The sequence below is a fragment of the Marmota flaviventris genome, chromosome 6 (assembly GCF_047511675.1).
Source record: "Marmota flaviventris isolate mMarFla1 chromosome 6, mMarFla1.hap1, whole genome shotgun sequence".
In the NCBI taxonomy this organism is placed as follows: Eukaryota; Metazoa; Chordata; class Mammalia; order Rodentia; family Sciuridae; genus Marmota; species Marmota flaviventris.
This window is the reverse complement of record NC_092503.1, coordinates 37,690,991-37,707,413: the sequence shown is the minus strand read 5'-3', so window position 1 is coordinate 37,707,413 and position 16,423 is coordinate 37,690,991. Positions and strand designations below refer to the sequence as shown.

The 16,423-nt window shown below is 36.6% G+C and overlaps 1 protein-coding gene across 8 annotated transcripts in view; it reads left to right on the top strand.

Annotated features, from left to right (window-relative positions):
- Trmt11 (tRNA methyltransferase 11 homolog) overlaps positions 1-16,423 on the top strand; it is a 131,238-nt gene that overhangs the window by 43,604 nt on the left and 71,211 nt on the right. For 2 of the 8 annotated variants that reach the window (XM_071613052.1, XM_071613051.1), the window contains exon 12: positions 6,869-9,906. The exons of 1 other annotated variant lie outside the window; for it this stretch is intronic. In XM_071613052.1, coding sequence (XP_071469153.1) covers positions 6,869-7,000 — 132 coding nt within the window. In that variant the 3' untranslated portion in view covers positions 7,001-9,906. Of the gene's footprint in view, positions 1-6,868; positions 9,910-14,630; positions 14,815-16,423 lie in introns of those variants that run through there. 5 more of the 8 variants (XM_071613054.1, XM_071613055.1, XM_071613053.1 and 2 more) reach the window with 4 other exon arrangements.

Genomic DNA, 16,423 nt, shown 5'->3' with positions numbered 1-16,423 from the left:
AGTTGTGGCAGAAATTGGTGACTGATTGGACAGTAATTAGGGTGAAAGAGATAGCAGTTGAGAACGACTTTTCAGAATTCAGGAATAGTTAAGTGGATGGTAGATTTCTTATATGTATTTTCGCCCAAGAACAATGATACAGTGCCACTTTCCTCAACTGCTATAATAGCCTCCCACCTGACTTCCCTGCTTCTGCAGATTCTCCCTCTACTTTGTTTTCTGCACAGTGGACAGAGTATATTTCAGAATGTAAGTAGATAATGAAATTCCTCTGCTTAAATCTTATCAATGACTTTCTGTGAAGTTTAGAATTTAATTCCAGATTCTTCATCTAATCTCCAGGCTACTCTGTTCTGTCTCCAATTTCATTTTTGTACCTCCTTCCTTTTTGAGCATCGAGCCTAAACCACATGAGCCACCTTTCAGTTCCCAGAATGGACTCATCTCTTTCAGAGTATTTTAGATTATGATTCATCTCCCTGAATATTTTCCCTTTCTGTAAGTAAGTTTAATTTATCATTTAGGTCTCAGATAAATGTCACTTTTTTTAGGAAGCCTTTCCTGTCCCTTCCTGGCCACTGCTCCCAAATAATACCCTTTTCATCCCAGTGTGCAATTAGTTTCTGAATGCATGTTTGGATGTTTGTTGCTTAATGTCTGTCTTTCCCATCAGTGTATACGCTCTGTAAACTTACAAACCTTGACACTTTAGTGTACCACTAAATAAATATTTATGGAATGAATAGTAACTGTTCAGTGATTATTTTGCATTCTTCTAGAATAAAAACAATCTTATTCAGCAGTATTTAAGTCATCTATTTGAAGAAAGACTAGGAACAGGTAGTTATGATTATCCAGATATTTCCTGTTTGAAATGCAGTGAATTTTATCATTACCCTGACATTATTCTTCAAAAATCAGTGGGGCAGAACCATTTTAATCCTGTGGTCTACCCAGGATTCATTTCTCACCTGAGGCAAACCACAACCGCAGCTGAATTGACAGTTGGAAAACCTAACACGTTCTTTTATTCATTTATTTGAGGAGAAGGTGATACAAGAGAATGGCAAGTTTCTGAGAGGAGGCAGTAACTAGAAAGATAGTTCTACTTCACTGGAGTTCTCCATGAAGAATCTACTTTCTTTATAGTCTGAGCAGTTAATGATACTCAGTTTGAGAAACGCATAGAAAAATATTATTGTATATAATCCAAAGTGTTTTTAGTTCAGTGTCAGTTTCGAAGGTACTACAGAAGGTACTACAGAACATACTTTTGTTTCTTTTAGATTAAAATTTGTATATTATAAGTGACTAAAGTACAATCTTTTGGGTGTCTTTTAAATTCTTTTTAATGTTATGTTTTTGACGTAGAGTTAGTTGTAAAAACAAAGGATTAACCTAAATACAGACTAGTTCATGCATTTTTTTCTTTCATGTTCTGGGGAATGACTGTAATTCTAGGTTGAATACAGATGAGTGATATGCTATAGAATCACTGAGTTAAATATGTATTTGTATATTTCTGCATCATTCTTTAAACATGAAATGTTATAAATAAATGCTAAGGGAATAGGCCATACTGCTCATGTGGGAGCTGTGACTCTGGTTGTTTATAGCAGTCAAAATTTGCAAAGAGTGAAATAAGTTTATAGCAGTCAAGATAAGCAAACAGTGCTTCTGTTAGATGTATGGTCTACTCTGCTGTAAACTTATTTTAGTCCACATTAGAAAAATCTTACAAAGAAGAATTTATCTACTTCAGCCAGCAGAGGGTGGTGTACACATAAAAGTGATCAAGCGTTTTGTGAGGCTTCCTTTGGTTTCTTTGGCAAGTGTGTTAGGATTCCTAGAGTGGTTTATGTTTAGAATTAGTCGTACTGATAGGACAGGAAATTGGTTGGGTGGGACAGTGGTTAAAGGAGTTCTGTCTAAAAGTTTAGATCTGAAGGACGTGCTACCATAATGTTGCTGTTCAGTGAGGAATGTCCTCTAAATGTCAAACTTCATTTTGAACGACCCACTAATCTAGCATGTGGGAAATTAACTCTTTAGCCATCGTTTTGATGTAGTTTCTGCTAAAAAAGAAAAGAAAAGAAAAATGTAGTGAAAAAATGCATGAGCTTTTGAAGTCTGATTTAGGCCACACTTCTAGCAATGCTGCTTACTAGCTATGTGACCTGTGGCAGATTCTTTAAAAGTCCTCAGTCTCCATTTCCCTATCTACAAAATGTAGAAGATAAAATGTTATGAAGAGATACAGAAAATTAATAATCAATGTATATAAAATACGTAGCTGTAGCAAATATATATATATATATATATATATATATATATATATATATATATATATATATATTAGTTCATTCCTTGAATCAGAACTTGTATATTTCTTACAATATTTGCAATTGCTGGTTGTCTTACGAGGATAAATGAGAAGTCTGAAAGCTGCATATTCCCATTATGTAGCCATTTGTGGGTAGTACAGATTTTCCTGCAAAAACTATTGATTTCAGGTTAAAGGATGATAAAATAGTATAAACAACAGTATTGATATTTTATTCACTTATTCTTGATTACTACCAATAGTTAAGAAATTTGGGGAAGATGATCTTTAATCTTTCATCACCATAGTTTCCTTTTGTGGCATTTCCTAATTCCATGTGTGTTTTTATTTTATATCAAACATATCTTGTTTACTAAAAATGGGTAGAACTCAGGCTCTATGGTACATAGATGATACTATGATTGATAATAGTGATAGACAAATTTGGAAATGTTAGAGAAAGTCAAATACTGGGACCAACTTGAATGAAGGAAGGACATAAAAGATTACATTGCTTGAGGATGCTCTTCTCCATTTAAGTAAACACTTTTGCCTTGGAGATACTGAATTGAACAACAACAACAACAACAAAAAAAAATGCAGACATTCCTAGTGGAGATGGGCAGGGAATGTGAATAGAGAAAAGTCTTGAAAAGGTGATGAAAGATATGTGGAGTTGAATATCATCATCTTAAGTGTGAGCCTTGGTCAAAGGGCTAAAGATAGGATGAAAGACAGGAAGAGAAACAAGAGAACAAATTGAGTTTGCTGTTCCCTCCAGCATTGAGGTAGCAATGCACATTCAGAATATACCCAGGCCATATGAAATATAGTATACTATATGCATCATCGAATATATATTTCATATGGCCTGGGTATATTTGAATGTGTATTGGTAATAGGTATATGATATTTATGTGTGCAATAGTATGTATGTGATGATACGTGTGAAACCAAATATACACTAAACATTTCATAAGGAACATTTTATGAACCGTAGCTTTTCTTCCCAGATGGCAATAATAGCCAAAGTCCCTAGAGTATTTGGCTTATTGGGAAACAGGACTTATGCTTCTAGATAATAGACTGGTTCCTGGCAGATCCTTGGCTGAACAAGGGATTTGGAGCCTTTGGATTGTACAGGAGTTTCTTTATGAATGTCCTGCTTCACACTAGGGGCAGTGGGTCTTGTAGAGAATGACATTCTAGCACAGGACCCAGATATTCACTCTGATACTCTGTACTACCTGAGAGAGAAAGGGAGAGAGAGCAAGTAAGATTTCCTCCCAGAAGTTCTAAGGTTAATGGTCTGCCCTGTCTTTTCTAGTAGCACATGTGTCTTTGCCACTGTGTCTCTGGGGCACTGAACAAAACACATAGTCTATTAAGGTGTTATTTTGCTTTTGCTGTATTCTAAGTTAACCTTGGGAGATATATATATATATATATATATATATATATATGTGTGTGTGTGTGTGTGTGTGTGTGTATAATGTTGCCTTGATAATCATTAGCATAGGCTTTGTTATTTGGGGATTTTTTAGGTTTCTATTTGTTCATTTCCTGGCTCTGATTCTGATCTTTTATATTCCATGTTCTTTATTGTTGTTTGCCCTATTTCTCTCCTTCATCTCAAAGATAAGCAATTTTACCAAGTTCTCTCTTTAGTCCACGAAGGAAGACTGTCTTTAATTGTGCTTTGGCTTTTGTCCCCTTGCTTCCTTCTGGGGAGGTGCATACCAGCAGCCTAAGTCAGTACTTGAGCTGTATCATTCCCCCAGAGCCTCATGATTCTGTCCTACCTCATCTTCACTCCTGTAGCTCTAGGATATTCCATGGAATCAATCATCTACAGTGTATTTTGAGCAGGAGGTGATCTTGCATGGCCTATTGGAGCCTTGGGGAGAACAGAGGACTGTAGGACACAGCTGGGAGGGACTTGGTTGCCTCGCTGTTCTAGTTCCTCTTGTACAGGAAAGGCCATTGAGTGAGATGTCATTCAGCAAACTGATGTGTAATTGAATCTAACAGCCAAATGTTAGGGGAAAGCCTGAGGGTTGGGGAAAATGTGAACTAAGTTTGGATTTTCACCAAGGGGTAGCATATTATATTTGTGCTTTAATAAATTGGGTTTGATCTCAGTGTGGCAAACAGACTGAAGAAGGAGCCACTGAAGGCAGGATAACTGGCCAATTAGAGAAAAAAGAGGAGAGATGAGGAAGGCCTAAACTAGAGTACAGGGATTCTGGGTGGAGACAAGTGGATTGGAGATATTTAGGATATAGAAGCTAAGGTTTTAGGATGGACCAAAATTGGGGTGAAGAGAAAGAGGAATTTGATCCAGGTTTCTGATTGTGATGACAGGGTAGAGAATGAAGCAGAGAACTGTGAGAAGATGGAGATAGTGGCATCTGAGCATGAACTTAAATATATAACCAAGGAAAAACCTTTCTACTGGATTAAGCAGATGTAGCTCACAGAGTGGCCGAGTTTTCCAGTGATCCTATTTGACATAAGAACAGAATTTAGAATACCTGGTGGAGCAGTTGATGGCATATCACTTCCTTTCCTTCAGTCAGACTTTGATAAAACGAGCAAGTTGATAGATGCTGGAACATTGTTTTCTACTACTGTTGTCCTGAATACAGTCCTGAGATATGGACCTGCAGAGTCAGCTGTACTTCTAGGGTAATAATATCCCTGAGCATTCCTGTGGCTCCTTGTATCTCCTTGAAATATGTTCTGTTAGTTAATGGAATGAAGTTAATAATACTTCAGATTTAATTCTGTTCTTTTTTTTATTCTGATTTGTTATATATGACAGCGGAATGCATTACAATTCACATTACACATGTAGAGCACAATTTTTCATATCTCTGGTTGTACACAAAGTATATTCACACCATTCATGTCTTCATACATGTACTTAAGGTAGTGATGTCCATCTCATTTCACTGTCTTTCCTACCCCCATACCCCCTTCCTTCCCCTCCCACCCTTTGCCCTATCTGGAGTTCACCTAATCCTCCCATGTTTTTCTTGGTAGTCAGCTAAGCTACTTCATCACCTGTTTATTCCTCATTAAATTGTAGTTAAGCATATAATCTCTGGAATCAAACAGAACTGTTCTCAAAGCTGAGCTCTACCACTTATCAGCTATATTATCTTGGGTCTAGACTCTTAAATAATTTCTCATCAGCAAAATGGTGATGATTGTGTACATATCATCTAGAGCTGACAAATTTGGTCAGATAGTGCATAAAAAGCATTTAGTATAGTTTTGGGTCCATAATAAATAATTAGTAAACTGTACTTTCATTTGGTATTCTTTAGTTATATGCCTACAGGTTGACTACATAAAATTTATTGATTTCTTTTGTATAGACTGAAGTTAGTAACCAGTGGCATGTTTTCATGTGCTTGTAGCAGTTGTTGTTATAACATACTTAGTGCCTTTAAATTTAAATAGCCACCTGTTTATTTTTGATGAACCAAGACATCTGGGAATGTTTAATAATTTCTATGTGATTTAAAAAAAATATGTGTTGTAAAAATAGTTTCTGAACAAATGAATCATTGTTTTGGCTCAACATTGTTTTTTTTTTTTTTAATTTAGATATGAAGGGAAGGATGAAATTATTTCACAGAGGAATGTGCAAAAATTCAAAAACATTTTGAGGACTCATATTTCAGATGTTATTTTTAGCTACCTGTTTGATACTGAAATCAGGATAGAAAATTAGGCATCATGTTTTATCATTGAGTCCTCACATCTTTTCTCAAAATTACATTAGTATATGCATATTCAATATGAATTTTCAGAAGTACATGAGAAATAATATTTTATTTCTAATTAGATTTTTCCCCCGACAGGGTTGTAATGGTTTGTGAAATTGTGTGAGATTCAATGTTTCATGCCAGTCTTCCTGTCCCCATTTTCTCTGCCAAAATATGTTTGATATTCTAAAACCTAGATTGATATTTCCAGTGATCATTAGCCTTTACTTATATGTGAAGTCTAAAAGTGCAGAAATTTCTTGTTTAGCCTGAATCTTCATCTGCTGTACTGAGGATCCTTTATTTCATACTGAATACGAGCATAGCCCTCGAGAGTTTTATATGACATCATACGCATTCAGTAATCTTCTGGTACATACCTTTCTCTTGAGTAGAAGCTTCTTGGTTTGTTCATTCTTATCCATACCTACAGATGATTTCAGTGTATACTGAACTAAGAATCAGAAGAAAGTTGTAGTTCTGACTGTGAAAACTGGAATAAGTCTCTTTGTCCTCTCTGGGTAATTAAAGAGTTTGTCCTCTGTGCAGAGTATTGTGAAGATTAAATGAGATGAAGTAAGTGAAAACACTTTGAATAACCAAGCATAATCCAGATAAAAAATGATTGCATATTTCTCATTCAGTTAATAAAGAAATGCGAATATATGTCAGAGTGAGATTTTGCTTAGAGTAAATGACTGCATTGGTTGCAGACAAACTAAAGAAATAACTTGCACATCTTTATATTTTGGATTTTTTTACCAACCAGAACCGGGACCAGTATTCACATCTGCTAAGTGATCATTTTCTGCCATATCAAGGTCATAATTCCTTCCGTGATAAATATTTCAGTGGAGTAACAAAAAGAATTATTAAGGAAGAAAAATCCAACCAGGAATGAAAATTAAGATTCTGACAATGAAGAAAGATTAAATATTTGACAGAAAAGACATCTGGAAGTGAACTTTCGTGTACAATCCAGAAAACATGTACTATTTTAAGGTGGTTATTATTATTTTGTATAAAAATGCTTTGAAGTAAATCAAGCAGTTTAAAAATTGTCTTTGTATTTTAGACTAGTCTGTTTTATGAGGTCTTTTGAACCTTATTTGACTTGTATTTGTACTTTCAAGTACTAATGGAGATTGACTCAACAGTTATAGTTTTTTACAGTTAATTTACAAAGAAAATTAATATTGTTGAATTTTTTAAACATATTTGCCAGATATGTTATAGGCAATTAATAGTGCTTAAGATTTATTCATTTGGAAAATCTGTTTAGTTTGGTTTTTAATTGTAATTGATTTACATTGCTCCAATAAACTGTATTGATAATTTCTAAAATCAAATAGTGTTCAGTGCTTTTCAGGAGGGAAATGAATTTTTACTGACAAAATCCACAAGAAAGCTAGACCTGACAACCTAACAAGGTTCCAAAGCATTAAGGCCTTGAACATCTGAAGCTCGTCTGTACCTTGGATTTGCTCCTGCATTCCTAAATCTTGACTATCAGTCAAGTTAACTACCCTCAATTTTTGGTTTAGAAAGTAACTGATGGTTAAAAGCAGTAACAACAACACAAATCCTTGATGGTTCCCTAATGGTATTAAGCCTAATCAGTGCTCTTTGAAATAGAAGCTATATTTTTCTTGAAGGAGAAACTTTGCTGAGTCCACATTGTGTCCATCATGGAAATATCTTGTTTGAAAACCACTACACCCATTAATTCAGGATGCTAATAGCTTTCCTGTCTTTGGTGGTCAAATGTACCTCAGCAGGGCAGCAGTAAATGGATCCCCTCTCTCTAACCAGAGCCTATTTTTATTTATGTTATTATTATTATTTTAGTGTTACTGCTGACTTTTATGAACTCAGAATATTCACTTACATGGCTTAGGAGCTCAAAAAACCAGTGCTGTCCAAGCAGAGAGCGAGGGTAGGCTATCTTCTTCATACTCCTTTTCTCGTCTCACAGCTCTGGATTTCAGCTGCAGATCTCAGACATTTCAGAGATTGTTTTGTTTGGGTTTCTGGATGTGATTTGTGGCCAATGGGGAAAATCTAAAACTATTTGAGGATGATTTATTTTCAGAATTTCTGTTATAAACCATCTTATTTAAAATTTTTTGAGGTTATATGGGGGGTAAGTATGAAATTTTGTAGCTGACTCAATTGGAATATGAGATTTTAGCTTAGCCCTTTTTTTGGATTGTCAAAAAAATTAGTCCAACTAGTTCTGGAAATTTGCAACATTAATTTTAGTCACTTTGTTCTTAAAAATTATCTGTGTTATAACACATTTTAAAAAGTAAAAAAAAAATATTATACTAATTGAGGTCTTCAATTAGTAATTGAAGTAAACCTCCTATTGTGAGGCTTAGTTTCATATCAGTAAGTTCAGTTTCACTTAACTGAAATGTTAATAGACTCAGTAAAATTTGTGGAATTATTTTTAAAGTTGATATTCAGAAATGAAAAAAAAAACAAACCATGATCACTTTCAACCAATTCTGATTTTATTGTATAGATCTCAAGCTCTCTCATTCTAAAAAGAGAGACTTTCTTTTCTGGCATCAGGATCTTAATACTTTCTACATAATTTACAGGAGTTCATTCCCAGGATTGCTTTAGTTTTATGTGTGACCACTGTATTCCTCCTCATGCACTTAATAGCAGGAATATCACCTCGCAAGATGCCTGCATTTCAGATAGCCCTGCATTGTGAATTTACAGTATAATCTGGGAAAAAAGCCTAGGTGGTCTGTGGACTGGCCTATTTAATGTTTATAATATGACAAAATCTATAATTTTGTTTCTGGAATATATTAAATGGCCATAAAATCCAGACAGTTACCTTGGTGGTGTTTCATCAGAAGGGCCTCCTTCCTGTCCATTCTGGTGAGTACTTTTCTTGCTGTGAGAGCTGGGAGGGAATGGTAGAGTAGGTGGTCTTGGGTATGTTTAGCCAAAGTGGCCAACTAATTTTAAATAAGTTTAAAATCTGCTAAAATTTTCTCAGCCACTTCCTGCCCAGGGTGACCCGGCTTTGAGTTAACTCACTACCACCAATTCTCTTATGACTAACTCTTTAAGCATTGAGCAATGTTGAACAGTTTAAGCTCTGGGAGATAAGTTGATGTTGCCACAATTTCCATTTTGAGAATATTCATTCATATATTGAGATCCCCTATCTTTTTTTGGAAAAATGGTAATTAATACTAAAAAGACTTGCTTCAGGTTTGGTAGAGGAAATAGATTATGAGTTAACATCACTATATGGATTATACTGTGTGTGTTTATTTGGGTAGAAAATGTGCTGTGAAAGTTTGGCATGTGAAAATAGCTTTTAAGGTGTTTTATATTCACTGTAGATTAAAGAAGCAAGTGTTTGACCTTTTTAACATCAGGAAATGAGATGTTAAGGTGTGTTACCTCCATGCCAGTATAAGCAAATCTGTCTCTTGGGTAAAAGGCCATAGTCCATTGGTGTTAGAACTACTGAATCTTATTATGGACATACTATGAAGCATTTTTTTTAACCCAGAGTTATGAAATAAAGCACAATATTTCATTATTGAAAATGAAGTTTTTGTTTGTTGAAAATGATCTTTCTATCCCTTTTTAGTAAATCTCCCTTGAAAAAGCACAGTGGAACTAACCTGATGTTAATAGTTCTAGGGAAAAAAGAAAAAAAAGAAATCTTTTGTAGATAAAGCAGGACATAAATAAATGAATTCATTCATGTAGCACAGCACAGGGGTGGGAATGGCAGTGGGTGCTGCCAAGGAAATTGAGGACCTTATTGTTGATCTCTTTGACCAAAAGAGAATAAATTATACCAAAATAAGAAACTTGGCTCTCTTTTTTTTGCAAGAATATGATTTTGTTCTGTTATAAACTATTTAGAAAACCAAACACTTGTAGGGGTCTTTTTTCTTAGAAGGATTGGAATGATAGAATAAGTGAAGCTTACTTTCATTTCCAACTCACCCATTCCCATTTTTCTCAGATATTTATCAAGTAATGTGGTTTGTAATCTAAACAAAAAAAGTGCCTTAATCCAGGACATACACATGGACACAATAACACTAGACTGATGGTGTTTGTACTTTACTAAAACATTTGAGATCTTCTCTAAAACAGAGTGGTTTGAGAACATACAGTCTAAGGGTGTAAGGAATTATAATGGAATGATAAACATATCTGTGATTCTATCTTACCATAGAATCAGAAAGATAGCACATTCCTGTTTATCCTTTGAGGTGAAAAAACTTACTAGGGAACCTGACCCTGTTCCTTTAAAAGAGGTCTGCTTCAGGATGTTCATATGTCTCACTGTGTGGGAAAACACGTTGACATTTAGACATAATTGAGGCCAACCTGGAATTTGGCTCTTATCCCTTTCTTCGTAGGCCATTGTAGACAGGCTCTTAGGAGGATGGAGGTTTAATTGTCATGGCAGTCTGTTAAGAACCCTGGGTCATGGAACAAAATGGGGCTTAATAGATGAATGTTAAGATAAGCCAGCTTCCCTTACATAACTGCAGTCCTATTTCTTGGGTTATTAAGATGCGCTTAGTATATTTTTGTTCTAGAATTTGAAAGTTCTTACTAAGATAATCATGTTGTTGTCATGCCAGACTGAATTGCCTCAGAAGAAATCTACTTTGACATTTTAATCTATGACTTTAAAATCTCCCCTTTAATCAAGCCTCCCTGACTCTCCTGAGGGTTTATCAGAAGAACTCTGTTTTGGCTAACATCCAGCAGTGAAGATTAGGTGGACTTATGTGTGAAGTTAGTCAAATTTAAAAAAAGAAAGAAGAGCAGACTTGAGTATTTTATCTAATGAAGTTGGCGAAGTGGGTTGAGATGGTTAGACTTGGTATTTGGTAAGCTCTAAAAATCTGTAAGAGTTCTATAATATTTTTGTGTAAGTCGTAAACTTATGTATTTCACCATAAGTCTGAGAGCTTTCAGTACAAACAGCAAAATTTTGTTGTTTTTGTTTGCATTTTCTACAATGTAAACCTGTGGAGAAGCAAGTCTCTGTAATCTCTTGCATTTCTGTATGTCTTTTTAAGTGAGATACTGTAGTCCCTGTGTCTTAGACTGTCCTACTCAGGATGTTTTGTTTTTGTTTTTGTTTTTTTGGGGTCCCAAGTTTTGAACTCAGGGGCACTAACCACTGACCCACATCCCCAGGCCTATTTTGTATTTTATTTAGAGGCAGGGTCTCACTCAGTTGCTTGTTTTTATAGTGAGCAAGCTGTCTTGGAAGAGAGTATCTTCCTTTCTCCCACCCCGCCTCCCCTAGCAGAGGTTGTGTGCATACAATCTCCAGAGTAAAAGGTGTGCTTACTGGTCATTGATAAAAGACATTTGAGTTCTCTAAGCTCAAGGTTTCTCCCTTGTATGGAACCTGTCACATGTGTGGGCTCCCATCTGAGCCTATCTAGGGCACTCCTCTGGGTGTTGGGTATTAGGAAGAACTAATGAAATTATGCTGATAATCATGCTGCTTGTTGTGTCATTAGTGCTATAATGCTTTGTATGTGACCCAGGAGTCTCATGTCTTCTACTGATGCCCATGAAACTGGCAGATCAATTTGTTAGCTTGTATTAGAAAAAAATCTCAAACACTTCTCTCTTGGCAGTTTTGGTAATTAGGAGAGGATGCTGACTGAGATAGGACTCTCTGGGAGCAGATGAAGACTCTGGACCATTAGCAGCATTTAAAGGAAGATCATAGGAATTGCTCGCAAACATGTTGACCAAATTTCAGGGTCAACCTGATTTTACATGGTCTTCAACCTTATTGCATGCTAATGAATAATTGGGGCCATGATTACATTGCAAATATCAGAAAGAAGGTTTTAGAGACCCAAGTGGCCTCTGGGGTGTTGCTGTTTTTTCTGATTGGGATGGGTTGGGGATGGGAATTTCCTTTCCAATCTGCTGGTTAGCTCCAGGTCCATCCACAGGAACAGTTAGTACTGAGATATATCTTGAGTAAGCAGAAAGTTCTGCCTTATTTTATATAATAGTAACAGGGACACGAACTTACAGTAAGACCAGAAGAAGGAAATTCACAACCCCTGTAGGCAGAAACTAGGTGAATGGTAGAGCTTAGGCCATCTTGCTAGGGAGGTAAAGAGGCAAGGTATATAATACTTGTTCAGTATTATTTATATATTTTATATATATATATATATATATATATATATATATATATATATATATATATATATTGGCTGGCCCTGTATGATTCAGCCCCTCTTAGCTGTCTATCATGCGAACCCTAGATTCATTTAGAGATGTTAGTAACTACCCTCTAAAACTGGGTCCTTGCTATGATTAGGGAACCGCAGCCTTTTGGGGAGCTCTCCCTGTAGAAAGAAATAGGCAAGGCATTGAGTAGTATTTGGTCTTTTACTACTCTAAGTTGAGTTTACAGTGCTGATGAAGGAGGCCTAGTGGAGAATGTCCCCCCAAAATTCTAGATAAATTCTTTCAGTCAGTCTCACTACCTTAGAAAACTGCTGTACCTTTTCTGTTAAAACTAGATAAGAACTTAGGTGATATTTCTTGGTAATGGGGAAGATGCTACTGATTAAGATGAACTTTAAAAAAAAAAAAAAAAAAAAAGGAAAAGGAGTTACCAAAGTTAAAATAGATATTGTCAGATGATCTTGCTTTGGTTGGACCAAAATTATTGGAATTATTATTTTTTTGTTGTTAATTTGTTTTTTTTTCTTCTCTTTTCTCTTCCCTTCCCCTCCCTTTGCCTCCCCCTTTCCTTCCCTTCTCCTCCCCTTTCCCCTCCCCTCCCCGCCCCTCCCTGCACCTCCTTTTCAGTAGCAAGCAGCTGCCATACTACTCAAAACTGAAACGAGATATTAATCCTTGCATATGGCACCCTGTTTCCCCTCATTTCTCCCTCCTCCTTTAACCTGACCTCATTTTCTTTAAGGAAGTTGTTAGGAGTGGGCCCAAAATCTCTTTGTCCTAAAAGAAGATCAAAGGCCACATCTACCTGAATGAGAATCCTGGGGAAATTGAGGGAGGAAAGGGACTGAAATTTTTATAGCTTTATTGGATGTAGGTGGCCAATTTACCATCTTACCCAGACCTATGGGGAAGAGGACAGGACACTCTAATTCAGCTGATGGGGCTTAGGCATGGTTCACAGTAGGAAAACAAGGTTAATATGATCTTGTGAGTATGACCGTTGAACCAGTTCAGGGTACTATTGTTCCCTCTATATTGACCAATCATATGCTTAAACTTTTTGTTCAATAAGTGCCAGAGGGGATTTTCCCAACCAAAAAGATCCCCATTTAGATAATGCCAGTATCTTAGATGCCACATGAGGTAATGTTCCCTTAGAGATGGAATTTCCTATGATTGATGATTTTGCTGATTGGAGGCAGCCTCCAGCCAGATGTGCCCTTGGAGTTTTGGGTTCTGTGTTAATCATCTTTACATGAGTAACCAAAATACCTAATAAGAACAACTTAGAGGAGGAAAAGTTCAATTTGGTTTCAGAGGACTCAGTCCATGGTTGGCCACCTCCATTCCTATGGGCCTGAGATGAGGCAGAACATCACGGCAGGGGAAAGCTGCTCAGCTCATGGCAGCCTAGAAGCAGAGAGCAAGGAGATAGGGACAAGATACATAATTCCCAAGGGCATGCCCTTAGTGAGCTACTATGCCCCACCTGCCTGGTCCCTCATTGTACTGGACTTGGCAACACACTGTTACAGATGGGACACAAAGTAAAGGATTTGTGTTTCTGATACAGAGGCTGCCATTTGGTACCAGTCTTGTGACTCCTGCTGAAAGTTGACCTAGTAGCCTTGCAGGAAGGGAGTCCGCACTGCTCAGTGTTATTCCCTCCCGTTTCTGGCAGATTGATTACTTCAGGCTCCCCCGACTCACACATTCTCTCCTGCCCCCAGAGCTATTGGTTGTGCATCATTGCTATCGACACGTTCTCAGATTACAGTGTTGCTATTCTAGTCAGATCAGTTGACTCCAGCCACACTACCTTGGCCCTTGAAACTAATTTATGTCATGTGGTTGGCCTTTGGGACCATTTGGTATGTCAGCACTATAGCTTTTATTGCAAAAGCCACTCAACCTTGGTATCTGATAGACTTCCCAGGATTGCAACCATTCCAAAGACTTCTGGAATTTTTGAACTTTGTAAATTTGCTCTACATTTGTTCTGTATTTTCTCTGGAAGTCCTTTTCAAAGCCTTCTCAAAAAGGCTCAGCACATTGCTCCAAAATTAGCTCTGAATAGTGCAATATTTTTTCCTTTGTCGAGTACCTAAGTCTTCTAATTGTTGGGATTCATAGCTTGAGACTCAGCCTGAGAAGCTTCCCCAAAACTAGCACTCAAGAGGGATCTGTGGTAATATGATGAAAAAGGATCTCTTTACCAGGTATCTTTTATTATTTCTATTGAAGCAGATAAATCAATAGTCTAGTGGATTTATTATCTTTTTTTCTTTCTTTGTATTTAGCTATGTGTTCCAAGAAGTATTAAAAATTAAAGATCATGGAATGAAATGGACATCAATACACTAGGCATGTGTACGATTGCATGAATGGTGTGACTCTACATCATGTCCAACCAGAGAAATGAAAAGTTGTGCTCCATCTGTGTACAATGAATCAGAATTCATTCTACTGTCATGTATAACTAATTAGAACAAATAAAAAATAGAAAAATTAAAAAGTTTTTTTCTTCTATTTTATTTTAGTTGCAACTGTTGTTCCTCTGAATTGGTTATATGTATTACTCTAATAATGTTCTAAGGCTTCTCTATTGGTGATTGGTTGCTCCACAAAGGAGTTCCACACATGGGTTCAAGTAATCCAAATGAATTTGCAGTCTGTTTGTGGAGATGAGACCTATGCCCCAAAACAAGGCAGAATGGATTAGGAAGCAGTAGAAGCATCAGTGGAGTTTGGAAGGAGGAGATTTTCTGGAGAGCAGGTAATTTAATAAAGATTTCACAGATATGATGCTTATTCTAGACCATTAGAAAGTAAATTAATTCTTTTAAGAATTAAAATAATTCTGTTTGGTGGTGAAAAGGAAAAAAAAGCACATTCCAGATTAAGTGTGTGTGCTACTAGTTGTGAGGACAGTTCAGGTGTGGGAATATGAGTTAGGAGGTAATGTACACCAGACTAACCACAGAGAAAGATATTATGTATGTGATGGTGGGAAAGAATGTGGAAAATGTAGACTGGGATCAAATTATGAAGGACCTTGAATGCCAATCCAAGGAATTTGTATTATCAACTGTAGTCAACAAAAAGAGGATGTAGGACTGCAGATTTGAGAATAAAGAGTGATGTTTTAAAAAGATGACACTAACCAGCTGTGGTGGTGCACACCTATAATCCCAGAGACTAAGGAGGCTGGAGCAGGAGGATTACAAGTCCAAGGCCAGTCTGACCAATTTAGTGAGATCCTGTCTCAAAAAAAAAAAAAAAAAAAAATCAATACATACATAAAAAGGCTGGGGGATGTAACTCAGCAGTGAAGCACTTCTGGATTCAGTTCCTAGTACCACAATTAATAAAAATAAGAAGAGGAAGGAGGAGAAGAGGAGACGAAGAGAAAGAAATTCTGGCAATGAGATACAGAGTGTTTTGAGTCAGACCAGGAGGGAAATGAATAATCCAGGTGAGAATCCAAATCAAGAATGGGAATGGAACAGTAGAGACAGATAGAATATGTATTACTTATCTATTTATTCATTTAGCAAATAATCAGTCCTCATTTATATGTGTTTTAGTCCACTTTTATGTTGCTGTGACCAAAAGACCTAACAAGAACAACTTAGAGGAGGAAAAGTTTACTTGGGGCTCATGGTTTCAGAGGTTTCAGTCCATAGTCAGCTAACTCCATTGCTCTGGGCCCAAAATGAGGCAGAGCATCATAGAAGAAGATTGTGGAGGAGGAAAACAGCTCAGAACATGGCAATCAGGAAGCAGAGAGAAAACTTCAATTATGAGAGACAAAATATAAACCCCCTAGGTATGACCGTCTCATACCCCTGGTGACTTACCTCCTCCAGCCACACCCTACAGGTCTATAGTTGCCACCCAGATAATCCCTATGAATGGATTAATGCACTAATTAGATGGATTAATCCACTCTCTATCTAATTGTTTCACCTCTGAAAGTTCTTGCATTGTTTCACACATGAACTTTTAGGGGACACTTATTACTTATCTCTGACTCTGGAGTGCCTAGCAGAGTGTGAAGAAGAGGAGAGGAAGAATAAAGAATAAAGCAATG